Source organism: Bombus terrestris, chromosome 6 (genome assembly GCF_910591885.1).
Source record: "Bombus terrestris chromosome 6, iyBomTerr1.2, whole genome shotgun sequence".
Lineage (NCBI taxonomy): Eukaryota > Metazoa > Arthropoda > Insecta > Hymenoptera > Apidae > Bombus > Bombus terrestris.
This window is the reverse complement of record NC_063274.1, coordinates 17025692-17040718: the sequence shown is the minus strand read 5'-3', so window position 1 is coordinate 17040718 and position 15027 is coordinate 17025692. Positions and strand designations below refer to the sequence as shown.

General features: G+C 31.1%; 1 protein-coding gene across 1 annotated transcript; it reads right to left on the bottom strand.

The window, feature by feature from the left end:
- Positions 1 to 693: 693 nt before the first annotated feature.
- Positions 694 to 14023, bottom strand: LOC100647950 (alpha-tocopherol transfer protein-like). Its single transcript, XM_003402729.4, has 5 exons — positions 13867 to 14023; positions 5985 to 6123; positions 5351 to 5510; positions 4058 to 4527; positions 694 to 3427 (listed from the first exon to the last, which is right to left on the bottom strand). The coding sequence occupies exons 2-5, from the start codon at positions 6121 to 6123 to the stop codon at positions 3276 to 3278; spliced, it is 921 nt and encodes a 306-aa protein (XP_003402777.1). The 5' UTR covers positions 13867 to 14023; the 3' UTR covers positions 694 to 3275.
- Between the last annotated feature and the right edge of the window lie 1004 nt (positions 14024 to 15027).

Sequence of the window (15027 nt, the reverse complement as noted above, 5' to 3'; positions counted from 1 at the left end):
GCATTTTAGTGATATGCCAATCGTAAGAGAATTGATATGACTTGTAACCTACGGTCATTTCTACGAATCAGTCAGAATGTTGAAAAAGCCTGAGAATGGAGTATTGGATCGATCCACGTTACGTTCGATTACTGAAATATCCTAATTACATCAGAGTAACGAGTATACGAAAACGGAAACTCGTGCGATTTAAAGACTTCGTTTCGGAGCTGTAATTAGTCGGTCACTTTCTTTTTTAGTCAATTTTCTTCCCTTTTTTGACTGTCTCTCATCGACGAACGGGCAAAATTAATTGAAATCTCTGGACGAGATTGTAATTCGATGCTTGGACCGACAAAAACTGACAAGTTGGAAAAGGGAATTGTTCGGTGCGGCTATTTCAGTGTTTTCTCAATTTTCATCCTGGAAATCTGCAGTTTCACCGTTGTCCTCGTTTCCATTTTTTCTTTTTCAATTGTTTAAATTTAACGAGCTTCCAGCTTCAAACGCGACAGCGTCACTTTTTCACAAGGGTTTGATGAAACATTTTTGTTCATTCTTTGAAAAATTCCAGAAATTATATTTTCTCTGTTTTCATATCCAATACAAATATATTATTGAATAAAAGGAAAGCTTTCAAGATGTTTTAAAATTTAGACAAATTGGTTTATACTCTGCGAAAGGACAAAGAAGATAAAAAAGAATTGATCTCCATCGTTTTCAGAATTTTATGTATAACAATTTGTGTCTTTTATTTCCGCTACATTGTCACGTACAATACGCAGTAAGAACTAAGAATATATTTTTCCACGTATGATTGATTATAACGAATTATGATTATCCTAACAAATTATTGTACCCACGTATATCTTATTTTACTATTTATACAAATCAGTTTAAAAAACGCAATATAATTTGTCAAATTATTTTAAGGTCAATTATAAAATCTATTTTATAATTACATATTTTATTTAAAAATGAAATATATTTATATATTCTTCAACTGTCTATTGTAAACCCGCTATACAATCATGATTAAATAATTCTAAGGTATGAATAATTCTAATAAATCCAACGAAACACGAGTATTAATTAATCGAAATTACTAATTTACATACGCGATTAATTCATACAAACCATAAATCTATGTATAAAGCAGAATCAAAATAAGATATTAATCTGTGTATACTCAATTTCGTCCTTAACTATTTTACAGGATATTGCTACAAATCATATTTAATAAAGTCGTATAAAAGTATAAATTACGTACTCTATACGTATACTACATTCTTACTGGAAATTTACAATCACATATTGCGTGATAGGTACATATACATATATATTGCTTGTCAATTAGACGAAATATTTTGTAATAATATTTATACAATTGTATTTTATGAGCACACTTAGTTGCGAGTTTCTATATTTAAGTATTTACGTTACTAACAAGTATCGATGTTAACGTGTAAAAGTGAAGAGAAAAGAAATTTTCAATTTAATCGAAAGCTAAATGATTAGAAGAACGGTGGAAAATTAACTTTTTACTCGTTTCAGATATTTAAAATAAATTCTTTCGAATATTCACTAGAGTAAACTTTGAAAAAGGAAGATAAAAGGAAGAAGTCTTTTTTTCATTCATTTTTTACGTTATGCTTCGCGTGCGTTGAAACATAAAAGAAAAGTATATAAACGCTATATCTGTTTCCTAAGTTAACTCCACAATTGAAACCTTACGCGCACGTTTATACTTTATATAAAAACAATATGTATGTATACTATAATAGTATTCCTTTCGTACTAAAATTATGGGGTAATTGTGAGAGAGATATTTCCTCACGTCCATTAGTTTTTAAAGGTATACATATTATCGTACATTGCACATGAACCGAGCCTATTTTCCACAATGTGGGACATGGTGTAGTGTTGAAAAGAAGGTACTTTCAAAAATCGAAAGTACTACGCTCTACGTATGCAGTCTAACCTACTTTCGACGCGGCAATTACAATGAAATAAACGAATTACCCTACGGATAATCACCTGTACAATTATATTGCGTTTGAAACGAAACTCTACGCCTATTTTAATGTTATACTTACAGGATGTCTTTTTCGTAATTTCTCGGAAGAAAAATCATCTACATTATGTGAGTTGATATTAATTACCAGATAAAAATAAATACGTGTAAACTTTACATGTTTCACTTGAGTTTTATTTAAATTTTAATTTTTGTTCGAATAAAATAAATATTATTTATCTTATGTCGCTTTTTCCTGTAGTGAAACGAAGTTAGATTTTCTAAATCATAAGTAGTTATTATATTCATAAATAATTATTGATTTGATAATCTTAAATTAAAAAAAGAATCAAGAAGATATGAAGGAAAAGATATGAAAGCATGGATATACTCTAAGATTTGTCTAACTTTTCAATTAATGTTTACTTTCCTCCGTCTGATTATTCTATTCTTACTATTAAAATAATTACAGCATCGCTTTCCCCATTTCGTCACTGATGATCGATGAAACATTAAATCTGTTTTGTTTCAAATGTATAATAAATTTTGCGAATTTCAGGCACATCTGTTAATCTATTTATATGTACTTCTTTTCAATTGGCTAAATATAATGATAAATGATTCTCTTATTATTTCTAAAAAAATATATTTCCTTATAAATAATAAATCTATGATATAGTCGATATACTTGAAAAAGTTACTACAATTAAGGACTATTGAAACATTTGTATCTAATAAAATAATATTTTATTCATCACATGAAAAAAGATATAGAAAAATATGCAATGTAAGCATCATCAACATTACTTTAAAGCTTTACAACCTGCTCGATAACTGTATGTATATCTCCATTATGTACGAGATCGATATAAACAAAAATTCTATTAAATAGAACTTATTCAACTGCAAAGAACCACATCTATTCTACTATAACTAATACTCAGCTCTCAATTAGATCAATCAATTCCTATTAATAATTTTTCACCGTCGAATTTGTGCAAGAACGACGGAATATCCATCGAAATCTATCAAACGTCTGATGAATCAATTTCTAGTCAGGAAAATCTTTTAGGAGATTCGATATACATATGCATAGACAAATAATTGAAAACTGTATATCGAAAATATACATATTAGTAACATGATGTTTCTTGTTGATGAACGTCATGACGTGGATGCACATATTGTCTCTTCCCTTTCTTCGAACTCATTTTCTTCGTGTTAGCACCAGGATGGTGGTTGGTGAAGTTGTCACGGATCGACAATTGGATGAGTTGTAGGTTTAATCGATCACCAGTTGTCGGAATGATCCATCCAAACCGAACAAATCATCGTGAGTCTTTGGTTTTCCTGGCCGAAGCGCCTCGTTTGCTTTCACTGACTCCTGCTCCGCGAACCAAGGGCCGTATTCTTCTAATTTCTTCACCCAGGTTTCTAAAAAACAAACAAACGATGACTTTTGCTTGATCACTGGAGATCGATAAAATAAATTTAATGATATATTCGACGGTACGATTTATTATCCGACACGTTCACAGACGTGTTTATGTTGAAACGTTGCAACAGGTGTTCCTGTATTGTATACATGAGATAATAGAGAAATGCAGAATAATCCACGTAAAGTGGTATTACATTTTTAGTAAAATATATGGACGTTTTTTATTTGACCTTTCCAGTTTGAGCAATCGTATGAAATATTTAGATCATTTCTCGTAATACCGATTCCACCACGAACCTCTGATCGGGTTGCGTTATTATTCGATAAGTAGAAAAATTTGAAAAGGTTGTTTTCGTTACTAGTAGATAGCGGATACATATACGAATTCCTATGTCTTTATGTAATTAATTAAAATGATAGAAATTATGCAGAAACTTATTTGATCTATAAAACGTTACAATAAATACGATACTTTGGATATTTTGTGTATTTTTGCATATCATGTACGTTCTATTTTCAACCTCCGTTTCATTTATGCAATTTTGAATTATAAATGCATAAATATCCGTAATCTAATTACGAGGTTCTCAGTTGCCATACCCTGAGAAAGATAATTGTCATCGTACCATGAATTGCTTGAATTGGTCCAGCATCGCCGCCGTATTCGGTTGGTAGTATCTCCCTGGGAATATAATCGTACAAAGTCTTCAAATCGCTGTGCATGAAGATTCTATTGCGAATTTTCTCCTTAATGAATGGCTTCACGAAATTGACGATAGTGTCGACCAGCGGGCTAACATTCACCACATGCACCTCCTTTAACTTCACCGGGTAGGCTTCTTGAACACAGACCAGGAACTTCTTCACGATAGCTGGTGTGAATTTTGCGAAATGGGCTGGCGTCGCGACACTGGCATCTAGTACATATACATCTCCAGCCACACCAACTAATTCTTCTTTTAGACGCACATCGCCGATCATCAGAACCAGTTTCATCACTTCGGCTACGTTTGGAGTTGGTAAGTCCTTATCGATTCCTCGCATGATTATCACTCGTCGTCCGTTTTCCGTCAAACCCGCCAATGGAGGCACCTGACTGGGAAGGTAATAGTTTCTTGAAATATATTTATTTCAAATTATCGCAGCTTTAGAGTTTATAGATCTGATTATACACATTTATAAATCATCGATGCAATATCGAAATATTTCGCTTGGGTAAAAGAAAATTAAACTGGCGAAAGAGCATTATTCGAAGAACTCGGTTTTTTAATTTATCGTTATTATTATTTTTGATTATCTAATTACAGAATGAATACAATCGAACGAATAATTAAACTAGAATAATTAACTTTCTTCATCTTCCATGTACATGCTTGTTTAATATCAGGCATTTTCGACATTTTTTGAAAAAAGAAGAGCGAAAGGCGAGTAACTGGACTAAAATAATTAATTTCACTTATTTTCTACGAACGCGCACTCGAATACTGGGAGAACAACGTCCTCTTCCCTTTTAATTCTTTCCTACGAAAATCGAGCTTAGCAACGAACAGTCGGGGTTTATTAAAACGAATCAGAACTTTTCTCGTTATACCATGTAAATTTGCCAGCGGAAAGTTTCTTATTTGGCTCACGGTGCGTGTTAATGGTGTCATGGAAATTACCCGTGCTCGCCGAATTAGAAAATTTTCTATTTCAAGGACACAATAACGTTGCTTGCACAGTCACAAACCTTCTCAGATCTTCTCAGTTTTTCGAATATCACACGTAATATAGAATAAACTATAACTAAATGAACGAAATGAATAAATTAATACGCAATATATATACGATTATGCGGAAAATTATGAATATCATATAATTATGGAAAGAAGTTGCAACAATATTTCTCAGTAGTTCGTAGCAATGGAAAAAGAGCTTACATAATTTTAGTGATATCTCTCAATTCCGGTCTGGTGATGTCTCGGTTAGTAAAGAACTCCGGGATCGCGGTTCTCATCGTAAAATACATGTCCAGCTTTTTCTTGCACTTTTCCAAGGAAAACTTGGAGCCACGAAGAAACGTCATTAGCCTGTAATCGTCTGAAACGAAAAAAAGATGTCTTCTAAGCAATCATTGAATAATCGTGATGTATGTTTACCATGTCGAATGTTTATTCAACATAGTAAAAATATATATGTCATAGTAATTATGTATAAATTATTAACTACTTTAATAAAAATCCACATAACCATCGTAATTAATTATTTTACATTTATGTTACGTTTTGAACTCTATATTTTATTTCTGTTTTAATTCGCTTGCTTCGAATCGATCAGTCGATATTTATCTTTTCTCTTTACATTACATACTTGATAATTAAAATCAAAAACAAGTAGGAATTTTTCTTCCTTTCTTTTTAATTTTTTATGATTTTTCAATTATATCTTCCGTTTTTCTTTCTACTACTTGGCTCTTTCCATTAAATACGTCTATATTAAATATCGAACTGAGCACAAATCTTTGGATATGTCAATCCATCACGTTAACGAAAAGTATCGTTCGAACGCGATTACCATCGAACTCAGGTAAGTGCGGTTGTTTGGACAGCCATTCTTTGATGACTTCGACGTCTTTGTCACGTGTCGCGACATTTTCGTTCAGCTCCACGCGAATCTGCTTCGACATCTCCTCCGTCGGTTGAATCAGCAACATCTGAAAATCAATTTTGGTTAAAATGGTACGAACTAATCTAAAGTAATTGTGAAAATCTATGTTTCTAGAATCTACAATCTTGTTTCCTTTATAAGAAGAAAGATCATAATATTAATTCTAATTTTTGCAGACAGTGAAAAATTAATATTTCAGTTATCTTTCATACGTTCGAATAAATAATATCCAGGCTTTGTCAAATTTGTAGAATCACGTACCAATACAAAAAATTGAAATATCCATTGCGATCGTATTAAATACGAAAGAAGATTATAAAAAATTTTGAACGATAAATATAAATATACGTATACGGAAATAAATGACAATAGCATAATACCTTCTAGTTTTTTCGTAAAAATAAATTCTAAATATAAATAAAATCAAAAGGACGTTTGAATAATTGTTAGAAACAACATAAAACGATGATCTTGAATAAAACCACACCGACAAGTAATTAGGTATAACGAATGATTTTCTAATGCGAGAAAATTCACTCCGATATCGGAAAATGACATAGTTGCTGCTACTCCTTGTTTCTATAATTTCTTATACGCGAGTTTGTTGCAACGTAATCGCACTGCAGTGGCGAAATAATCGATCTTTCTTACATTTTTGCCAAGGAAGTTAATTTATGGCAGATAACTAGATGTGACATCGTATGACAACTTTAAGTATGCTAATTGTGACATCCACCGTAGTCTTGCATGCGAAATAACCACTTGCGCAATTAATTGGAAAATGCATGTGTTTCCTGTACGGTCTCAACATTTTAACATTCAACGAATAATCAACGACGAAAATAATGTAACGAAATAAAAATGAAGGAAAAACGAAGGGATAACATTCCTTAATAATCAATCGAGCAAACCCTACAACTTATTCTAGTGAGCATAATTTGTCCAACAGAAATTCTGAGAACGTGAAACGTTTCATCGTTTAACTCTTCATCGAGACACCATATAATCTCATATATATTGTAAAGCCATGATATAAATATCATGTTTGGTAGAATAGTTGAAACGAGAAGGAAATCATCGTTCGGATGGCATACGTATATATAATAAACGTGATATTCTTCCCGTGGTACTGTTGCACGTGCAACAGGCAATGCACGCTGTAACGAGTTACGCAAATACTCGACATACACATCGTTCTTATGCGAGAAATTAATGTTGACCAGAAGCGGCTTGCCTAACGCTAAACTTTCTCTACCTCGTCACGGTTGACCGAAAGCAATCCGCGTGTTTCACTATTTCTTCTGAGAAAAAAAAGTGATCGACAGCACTCGCTATTTGTTCTTCTGCTTCTTCTTCATCCTCTTTCATCAACTTACTCTGGATTAATTTCAAATTGAAGTCACGCGTGATCTTTGCGCAGCGTGTTATGAATATGAATTTGTTCGCCGTGCTACTTTGTAGGTAGATAGATCAACGTACTATGCTATTTCATTGTGAATATTTATTTCTAATTTGATAGCCAATCAAGAACTATGTTATTTAATGGTGAATTTTGAATATTAATTAGGCAACATATTCTTGTTTATTTTTTAAATTATAATAGATTATTAGGAAATTTAATATTGTCGAGGGTTATTTTAAAATTAATTACACATTATTTTATTTAATCTGCTCGTTCCCATGATCATGTGACTACATATTTAGGTCCCGTGAAATAGAATGTTATTTTCATTAAGATCTATGTAATGTAAATATCGTACTAATCTAAGAAAAGAAAAGAGAAATAAATTTGAATAAATTATGAAAATTTATGTATACAGATGACTGATGTAAATGATTTTAAGAAACGTGAATGTTTCAGAATACTCGTAAACGAATAACTATAAAGAAAAAAGGATATTAAGTAACGTGGTACGATATATGTAAATGTTTTTATTAAGATAGTTGACCACGGGTTTAGTTGTTTGATAATTATAACTCGAAATATATAATCAAAATTATCAGTGGAACGTTGTTTGCCTACTAAGGACATATCTTAGATTATGGAAAGCGATTAGAAATCAGTGAAATTAATTATCAAATAATATTCATATAAATCCAATCAAGTTCCTCTTGTAAGATCATGAGACGGAAAAATAAAATATAATAATAAGATATTCGTATAAATATGTTATAGAAATATTAAATTAAAATATAACTATTACTGTAAAATAAAAGAAAAAAAAGCGTCTGTGACTCTCAATGCTATTTATCCATAAATATATTCTTAATTTGTTTTTGCTACATTTCTTTGAAATAGGGCATTGTGAATAAAATCACCAAAATTTTATTTTATCAAATTTAATTTAAAGAATTTCATTTTTCATTTAAAAACATGATATATTAAAAATCGATTGCCTCTATTGTTCAATTAAATAAAATAAAATGATAAGGAAATGAATCAACTGACAAAAACGTTGCAGAAATAAAAACGTCTTTGCTTATGTATCAATGAATTACTTAAAGCTATTTTTAAAAGCTATTTTTACTCGCAAACAAAGCATTGAACAGTGACAAGAATAAAAATCCTTTTAAATCAATTTATTCGTCATGTTACATTGATACAATGTTACACGTTCAATGATACTATGAAAGGCTAACGATATCCTAGAATCTACAATGGATAAATAAAATGAATAAATAAATAAATAGCAAACAATCCACTCGTTTAAATGTTTAACTTGGAACTTTTTTACCTACTTTCTACATAGGTAAATGTTTAAATAAGAATTCGTGGATTAGTCAATTCTTGTATCATGGTGTACCTTTAAAACAAAGACTAATACGAAAAATCGCACGTTCTGTGCTTCTTATTTATTTCTAAACTGACAATTATATAATTTTCTCTTGCATGATAATAAGTTTTAAGGAATTGTTTGATCCATTTTTGAATTTATCATATTAATGTATTTGTTTAAGAAATATTAAATAGAATATTTAGAATGAAGTTTATTCAAGTAAATGACAGAAGAACAAAATTACAAGAAAAAGAAATTATAACTGACGGATGGTATCATAAATTATAAAATACAACAACATAAAATGTATGTATCGTAATTTTATTAGACAATAACTAGATGTTTATTCTTTACGCGCATCGCTGTCGATATGATGGATGATTCTTGATAAATTATCAATAATAGTGTTTCCGTACAAGTTCTACATGAATAGTTTGATTCATATGCCAATGGAAGTATTTCAGTATGAGTCATACAACCGTTTAATAAACGGATAAATAGATATACAAATACTTTTTCTTAACGAGAGCACACTTTCGACGTACATTTACGAAATATGCGTGCGTTAAGAAAGAGGAATTACATAAAAATGAAATAGCCGTGTTTCGAAACCGTGATTCTACGAAATCTATTTCATGAAGTTTATACATGTAAAGTCTTTCACTTTTACTACAATAAAATTAGAAGATATTTATTATAATTGTAATTGTAAATACATATTACGAAAAATTTGCTACCATAAAGATTAACTCTATAAAATTTCTGTCCGTGGAATGTGAATCGCAATGTTTACGAATTTTATCGTTTGTAATCCATTTACTTTTTCCTTTTCAAAACGGTGCATTTTTAACAAATTCGGTTTAATAAATTTTATTTTAGGAAATTTATTCAAGGTTTACTCGCGTTAAAACGTCTGCTTGAAATTTACGTTCACAGAAATTACGTATACGAAACGTTTAAGGAATTTATATTACATTTTTGCTAAAGATTTATTTTAAATTTTGGCATTCTTTCCTAATTTATATTAATGATTTAAATTTGTACCGAGGATTTTGAACATTTTCAAATTTGATATCGAAGAAAATAGACTCCAAATCCTTATTTGCAATATAAACATTCTCTTCTATATTTACGAAATACGCTACGAAGAACCATGAAGACGTTTAATTTATCGTTACCTTGTATTATATACAAACACAATGTAAAATGACATCTGTGCAAATCAGCATGAATACATGTCCCGAGGATGAATTTATTCATTCCATGGAAGCAATTTTCAAATGCATACAAACCATCCATTTATATACAGACGTTATTTATTCTTTATGTAATCAAGTGAAAATACAACAAACATTTACGTTTATCACGAAATATTATCACACCTCTAAATCCAACATTAATCAAACTTCAAACTCTTCAATTTTCAAATCACAAGTCAGATTTAGAAATTTTTTTAAATCGATAGGAAAATTTCTGACACTAATATAGGCGGTGACTTTTAAATAATAAAGATACATAATAGTACGTGCACGTATAGTAATACGTAACAATATACCTAGTAATATATAATAATAGTTAAATATATGTATTATTATTAACTTTTAACAGATAATTTAAATTTGAACTTTGTTGGTATCATGAAGAGATAGCGGTATTTCTAATTTGTACACATTGGTTATATTCAAATACCGTTAGCACAAGTGAACCAAAGTGTCAGGATATTTATATAACTTTTATGTATATTCTAATTCTAATCTAAAAATAATATATTATAATTCTACCTTTATAAAAAATAAACTAAAAATTTTTAATAAAAAGTACTTCCAAAATTTCTTTTAACAAACCAACCTTTTCTAAAATTTGTTACAAAGAATTCAACCAATAATTTAAATTAGTTTGCTAATATCCCATTAGAGAGGCTACTACTACTATGAATAGAAAAGGTGAAACTCTGAAAGCTAAATTCACGGTGATTTACATGGTCATCAGAATAGGATCGAACTCACTGGATGATCTAGTGGCATTATAGAAAAACAAGGATTTTTCATTTAAAGAGGCATTGTTGTGTAGTACAAAAACTATGTTACCAAAGACTGTCCTTGATAAAACCTGAAATTGGGTAACGATAGTTGGAAAGGCGACTCGTGAACGTGGCAAAAAGTATAGAACGTACTGATCATATTCTACTGAGATTTACCGAGTCAACCTCCCGCTTCCTTTTGATCCTTGCTTCGTGGAATATTACAAATGCAAACAATTTTTGTTATAGGAGGCATACTGGTGCAATAACATTTAGCGACTCGAACGAAATTGTTGGTTGAATTTTATAATTCTTATGAAAGTTTAGTTTGTTAAAAAAAATGTTAACAGTTGAAATCTTCTAATGAAAAATGCAAGGATCTAGGTATTTGCTTAAACGAATGAAAGCTTCAAATCATCAGAAATTTTCGAATAGATGTTTAAACAACGTCGTGGACTACGATTGCTTGGAAAGAAGAAATGAAAGTTTGAAATTTAAAAATTGGAGATCAATATTGAGATAGTCGAAAACGCAGAGTATGTCGAGAAAGGAAGAAGAAAGTTGCTGAAAATCAGTAAGATCGCTTCTAATAAAATTGAAATATTTCTATAAGCAATATTGCTTGGGAAATGGAAATGGAAACTTTTGGATGTAAATATCGAAAATCTTCGATTCGTCTATATGACCATTTCATCCGTGGAAAAATTAAATGTTAATAAACGACGTTGAGAATTTTACTCTCTTTAATTTTCTTCTTCTTCTTGTCAGTGCATAAATAACCAAGCGAAACAATTACGGCTTCACATATGATCTAATCATAAGACGATAATGATCGGAATAAACGGAACAGGAAGATGATCGACTGGAAAAAGAAACGTACGTCTTCGACATTGGATCGAGATTCGCACAAATACCTGTCTTTTTTTCACTGACATTTATTCTTGTTGAAGTGGTCACCACTTCTACGAAAACTCTATATCTGGTCTTTTTAGTTTTCTCAAGCGCTGAAGCTATCGACAGCATATAGACAAAACTAGCATGAAGACAGACCATAAACAATAGATAGGCGACGTTGGCTTCGGGGTTTTCAGTTACAAGGTAACACTGCCAGTGTGCGGATCTGGACCAGCTCAAATTGTATTCCTACTTATTATTACACTTCTCTATTAAATTAAATATATATATTTTGTACCTTACACTTTATCCACGCGTTTTTCTCTCTTTATATATCTAGTAACCTCAACAATTCTAAACGATCTTTATATGCAAATGCTTATGTAATCTGGTTACACGTCTGATTGTTTGGGAATTAAAAACGGTAACATGTCGATCGTTTGAGACGCTAATATGAGTTAGATTCGTAACGAAGAACCATTATGGTGCGATGAATTTTGTTTGAGCCAAACGATGCGATGGTGTACGAAGTCAAAGGGAAAGCTTAAAACGTGATTTCGAAACGTGGAAGTTCTGTGCTACGTAAGCGGGAATCGCGATTATCGCAAAACTGCTGAAAATGTAAACTTCACTTTCGCAGAGAAACTACGCTTGCTTTCTCGTGGAACGATTTTGCGATAGGAAACTGAAATTGCTTTTCGATTCGTGCAGCTTTTAAATCTCTAGGCTAGTGTTTCGAAACTTTCGAATTACGTTTTAACTTCCATAGCTTTTGGTTCAAATTACACTCAACTTACGTTCAAAGTATACTTAAGGTACCTACGCTCCACTATATTTTTAAACGTCAAACCACTTTATCATTGGTACAAATTTTGTTATTGTTGTAGAATCTAAGGATATGTTAATACTAAAATTTTGGTATGAACGTATTTTTAGATACAAACACTTTTTAAATTGAAAAATTCTCAACCTTATCTAATCCTAATTTTTATATAAAGCGCTCGAAACGCATTTGTGATTTTAATTTAGAATTTTAATTGAATTTAGTTTGAATCTTAATAAATGAATCTATTTCTCAATTGACTTTTCTACTATTTATTTTTTAATTCACAAATCTTAATTACCTTTGATACCGCAGAAAAAGATCCCAATTCTTTCGTCCTTAATTTAGTTAATTTAATTAATGCAACTCGTAAAGTCCTCAGTATGTTCACTAAACTCACTCTCTGAGGATATAACAACTCATCGACGCTGTCGAAACTACCACTTTAACGAGAGAAAAGCAAAACCTCGAGAATAAGAAACGAGAATCACTTTCACTTTCAATCGACTGTATTTTTAAACTGCTCTTTACGCGATAAACACTGATAGAACTCTCATCTTTCATTCGTCATTTACATTACATTCGTCTTTAACATTAATTTCAAAATCAACTAATAATCTCAATGATCGTTCGATGTCAGTGAAAATCTTAGAAAGGTCAATAAACCATAGCCATAACTCAGATGCAGAACTACTCATTCAAATCGTATATCTTCGCGTCGTAAAAGAACATTAAAAAATTTTAACGTGCTCCATAACGTCCAATGTGCTACTGAGAAGTCATACTGATAAACTCCATAAAGTAAAAAGTGAAGATATTACAAGCGTTAGTCTCTAAAATTCACATTTATATAATTTATCTTCAACAAATAACAGTTGGTTATACATATTTTTTTTCTCGAGAAGTCGAATAACAGCTACGTTTCTGATCGTTGAAATTGAAAAATTCGCAAAAGAGACATTAACGCTAGAACCGCTAGTGTACTGAAAACAACCGATTCGTAATTTCTCATAGACATTTTGTAAATTTGCAACAGTATACATTGTTAGAAATTTGAATGATTTCTTATAATATATATGAATAAAAGAGCTTGTGTTTCTCATTGCATTATACATTTTTTCCTATTTTCTACGCTTTAATTTCTTTGATATAAGTTCTATACCTTTATCGTCTAACGCCTAAATAAAACGCGTTAATCTGTTTGGCTTCTGAGAGGTCAATTGGCCTCAGTTGGCTTCAAAAAATGGAGGTTCGTAATAGGCTTTGCACCCTTACCTTGTCTAATAGCGACGAAACGTCGATCCTGAAGACAACGGTACAATGGAATCGTGAAGAACAATCGACGACAACGGTGATAACCAAGTACGGCCGGTCACGAAAAGAGAAATGCACGATACTCGTGTGGCGAACCGAAGAGATGGAGAACGGTCGATGGAGTGGGAACGATTACCTCTTGGACCGGTTCTCCTTTATATCGTGTGATGCCCCACTCTCGCTTTTCTCTCCACGAGTCACACAGAACGAAGAAAAGCCGACCACAATCGATACTTGGATGTCCTGCAAGATGGATATGCTGTTAGGAAAATAGAAAAATACCTTCAATTATCCTCCATTTTTTGGTATTTAGTGTATCAGGTTTAAAAATCCTCTTCTTTCGTTCGTTATGAAAATACAATAAGATTCTGTTTGTTGGAGAAGAAATAATATTAGATTGTGACACATCGTTTCTCCTGGATTAAAGCCATGAACGTGTAAATTTTTACTTTCTCAATAGAGAAGCGGATTAATTTCTTTTGTGTTGTAACTTAATCAATCTTTTTGTGTACAAATTAAAATAATGGACAAACGATTTCTTCTGTTATTTAATTTTTATGTTACGCATTGATATAGTCGGAATTTATTCGTTTTTAATATGATAAGAATTTATACCCATGAACTATAATTTTTTATTCTAACTTTTATACTAAATTAAAGGAATTTAATTGGCACGAGGTTAGTTAATCCGGCGTTATTTAAAATTTCGTTCAAATAAACGGAGTTTCGGTGCAATTACCTAGATAAATTCTCCTGAATTAATGCAAACGCCGTGGATTCGTTCGGTATAAAGTAAATTTATTTTGTTAACTAAATGTTAGGAACCAAATTAATCCTCCTGAAAGTACTAGCAATTTTAAGTCACTCACAGCGTGAGAAAGAGTAATTCAATTGACATGGAACTGAATATTTTTATCTTAAATAATTTGTACAGTCTTCGTCTTCAGTTTCCCTTTGTTCACTTTTTATTTTAAAAATTTTTAGTTTTCTCGTCAATGTATTAAAAATGCATTAATTCTTTTCTTCAATAACGAATACTCTTTTATTCGTTTATAATCAATTCTCCCATTTTTATAAAATTTACCTCTTTCTTTATAAACATTTCTTGTTATCCCTTGAAAT

Coding starts and splice junctions, on each gene's coding strand:
- LOC100647950 (XM_003402729.4), bottom strand. CDS start 6,123: ATGTTGCTGATTCAACCGACGGAGGAGATGTCGAAGCAGATTCGCGTG. Junction 5,511..5,984: donor GCACTTACCTGAGTTCGATG/GTAATCGCGTTC, acceptor TTTTCGTTTCAG/ACGATTACAGGCTAATGACG. Junction 4,528..5,350: donor AGAGATATCACTAAAATTAT/GTAAGCTCTTTT, acceptor TTACCTTCCCAG/TCAGGTGCCTCCATTGGCGG.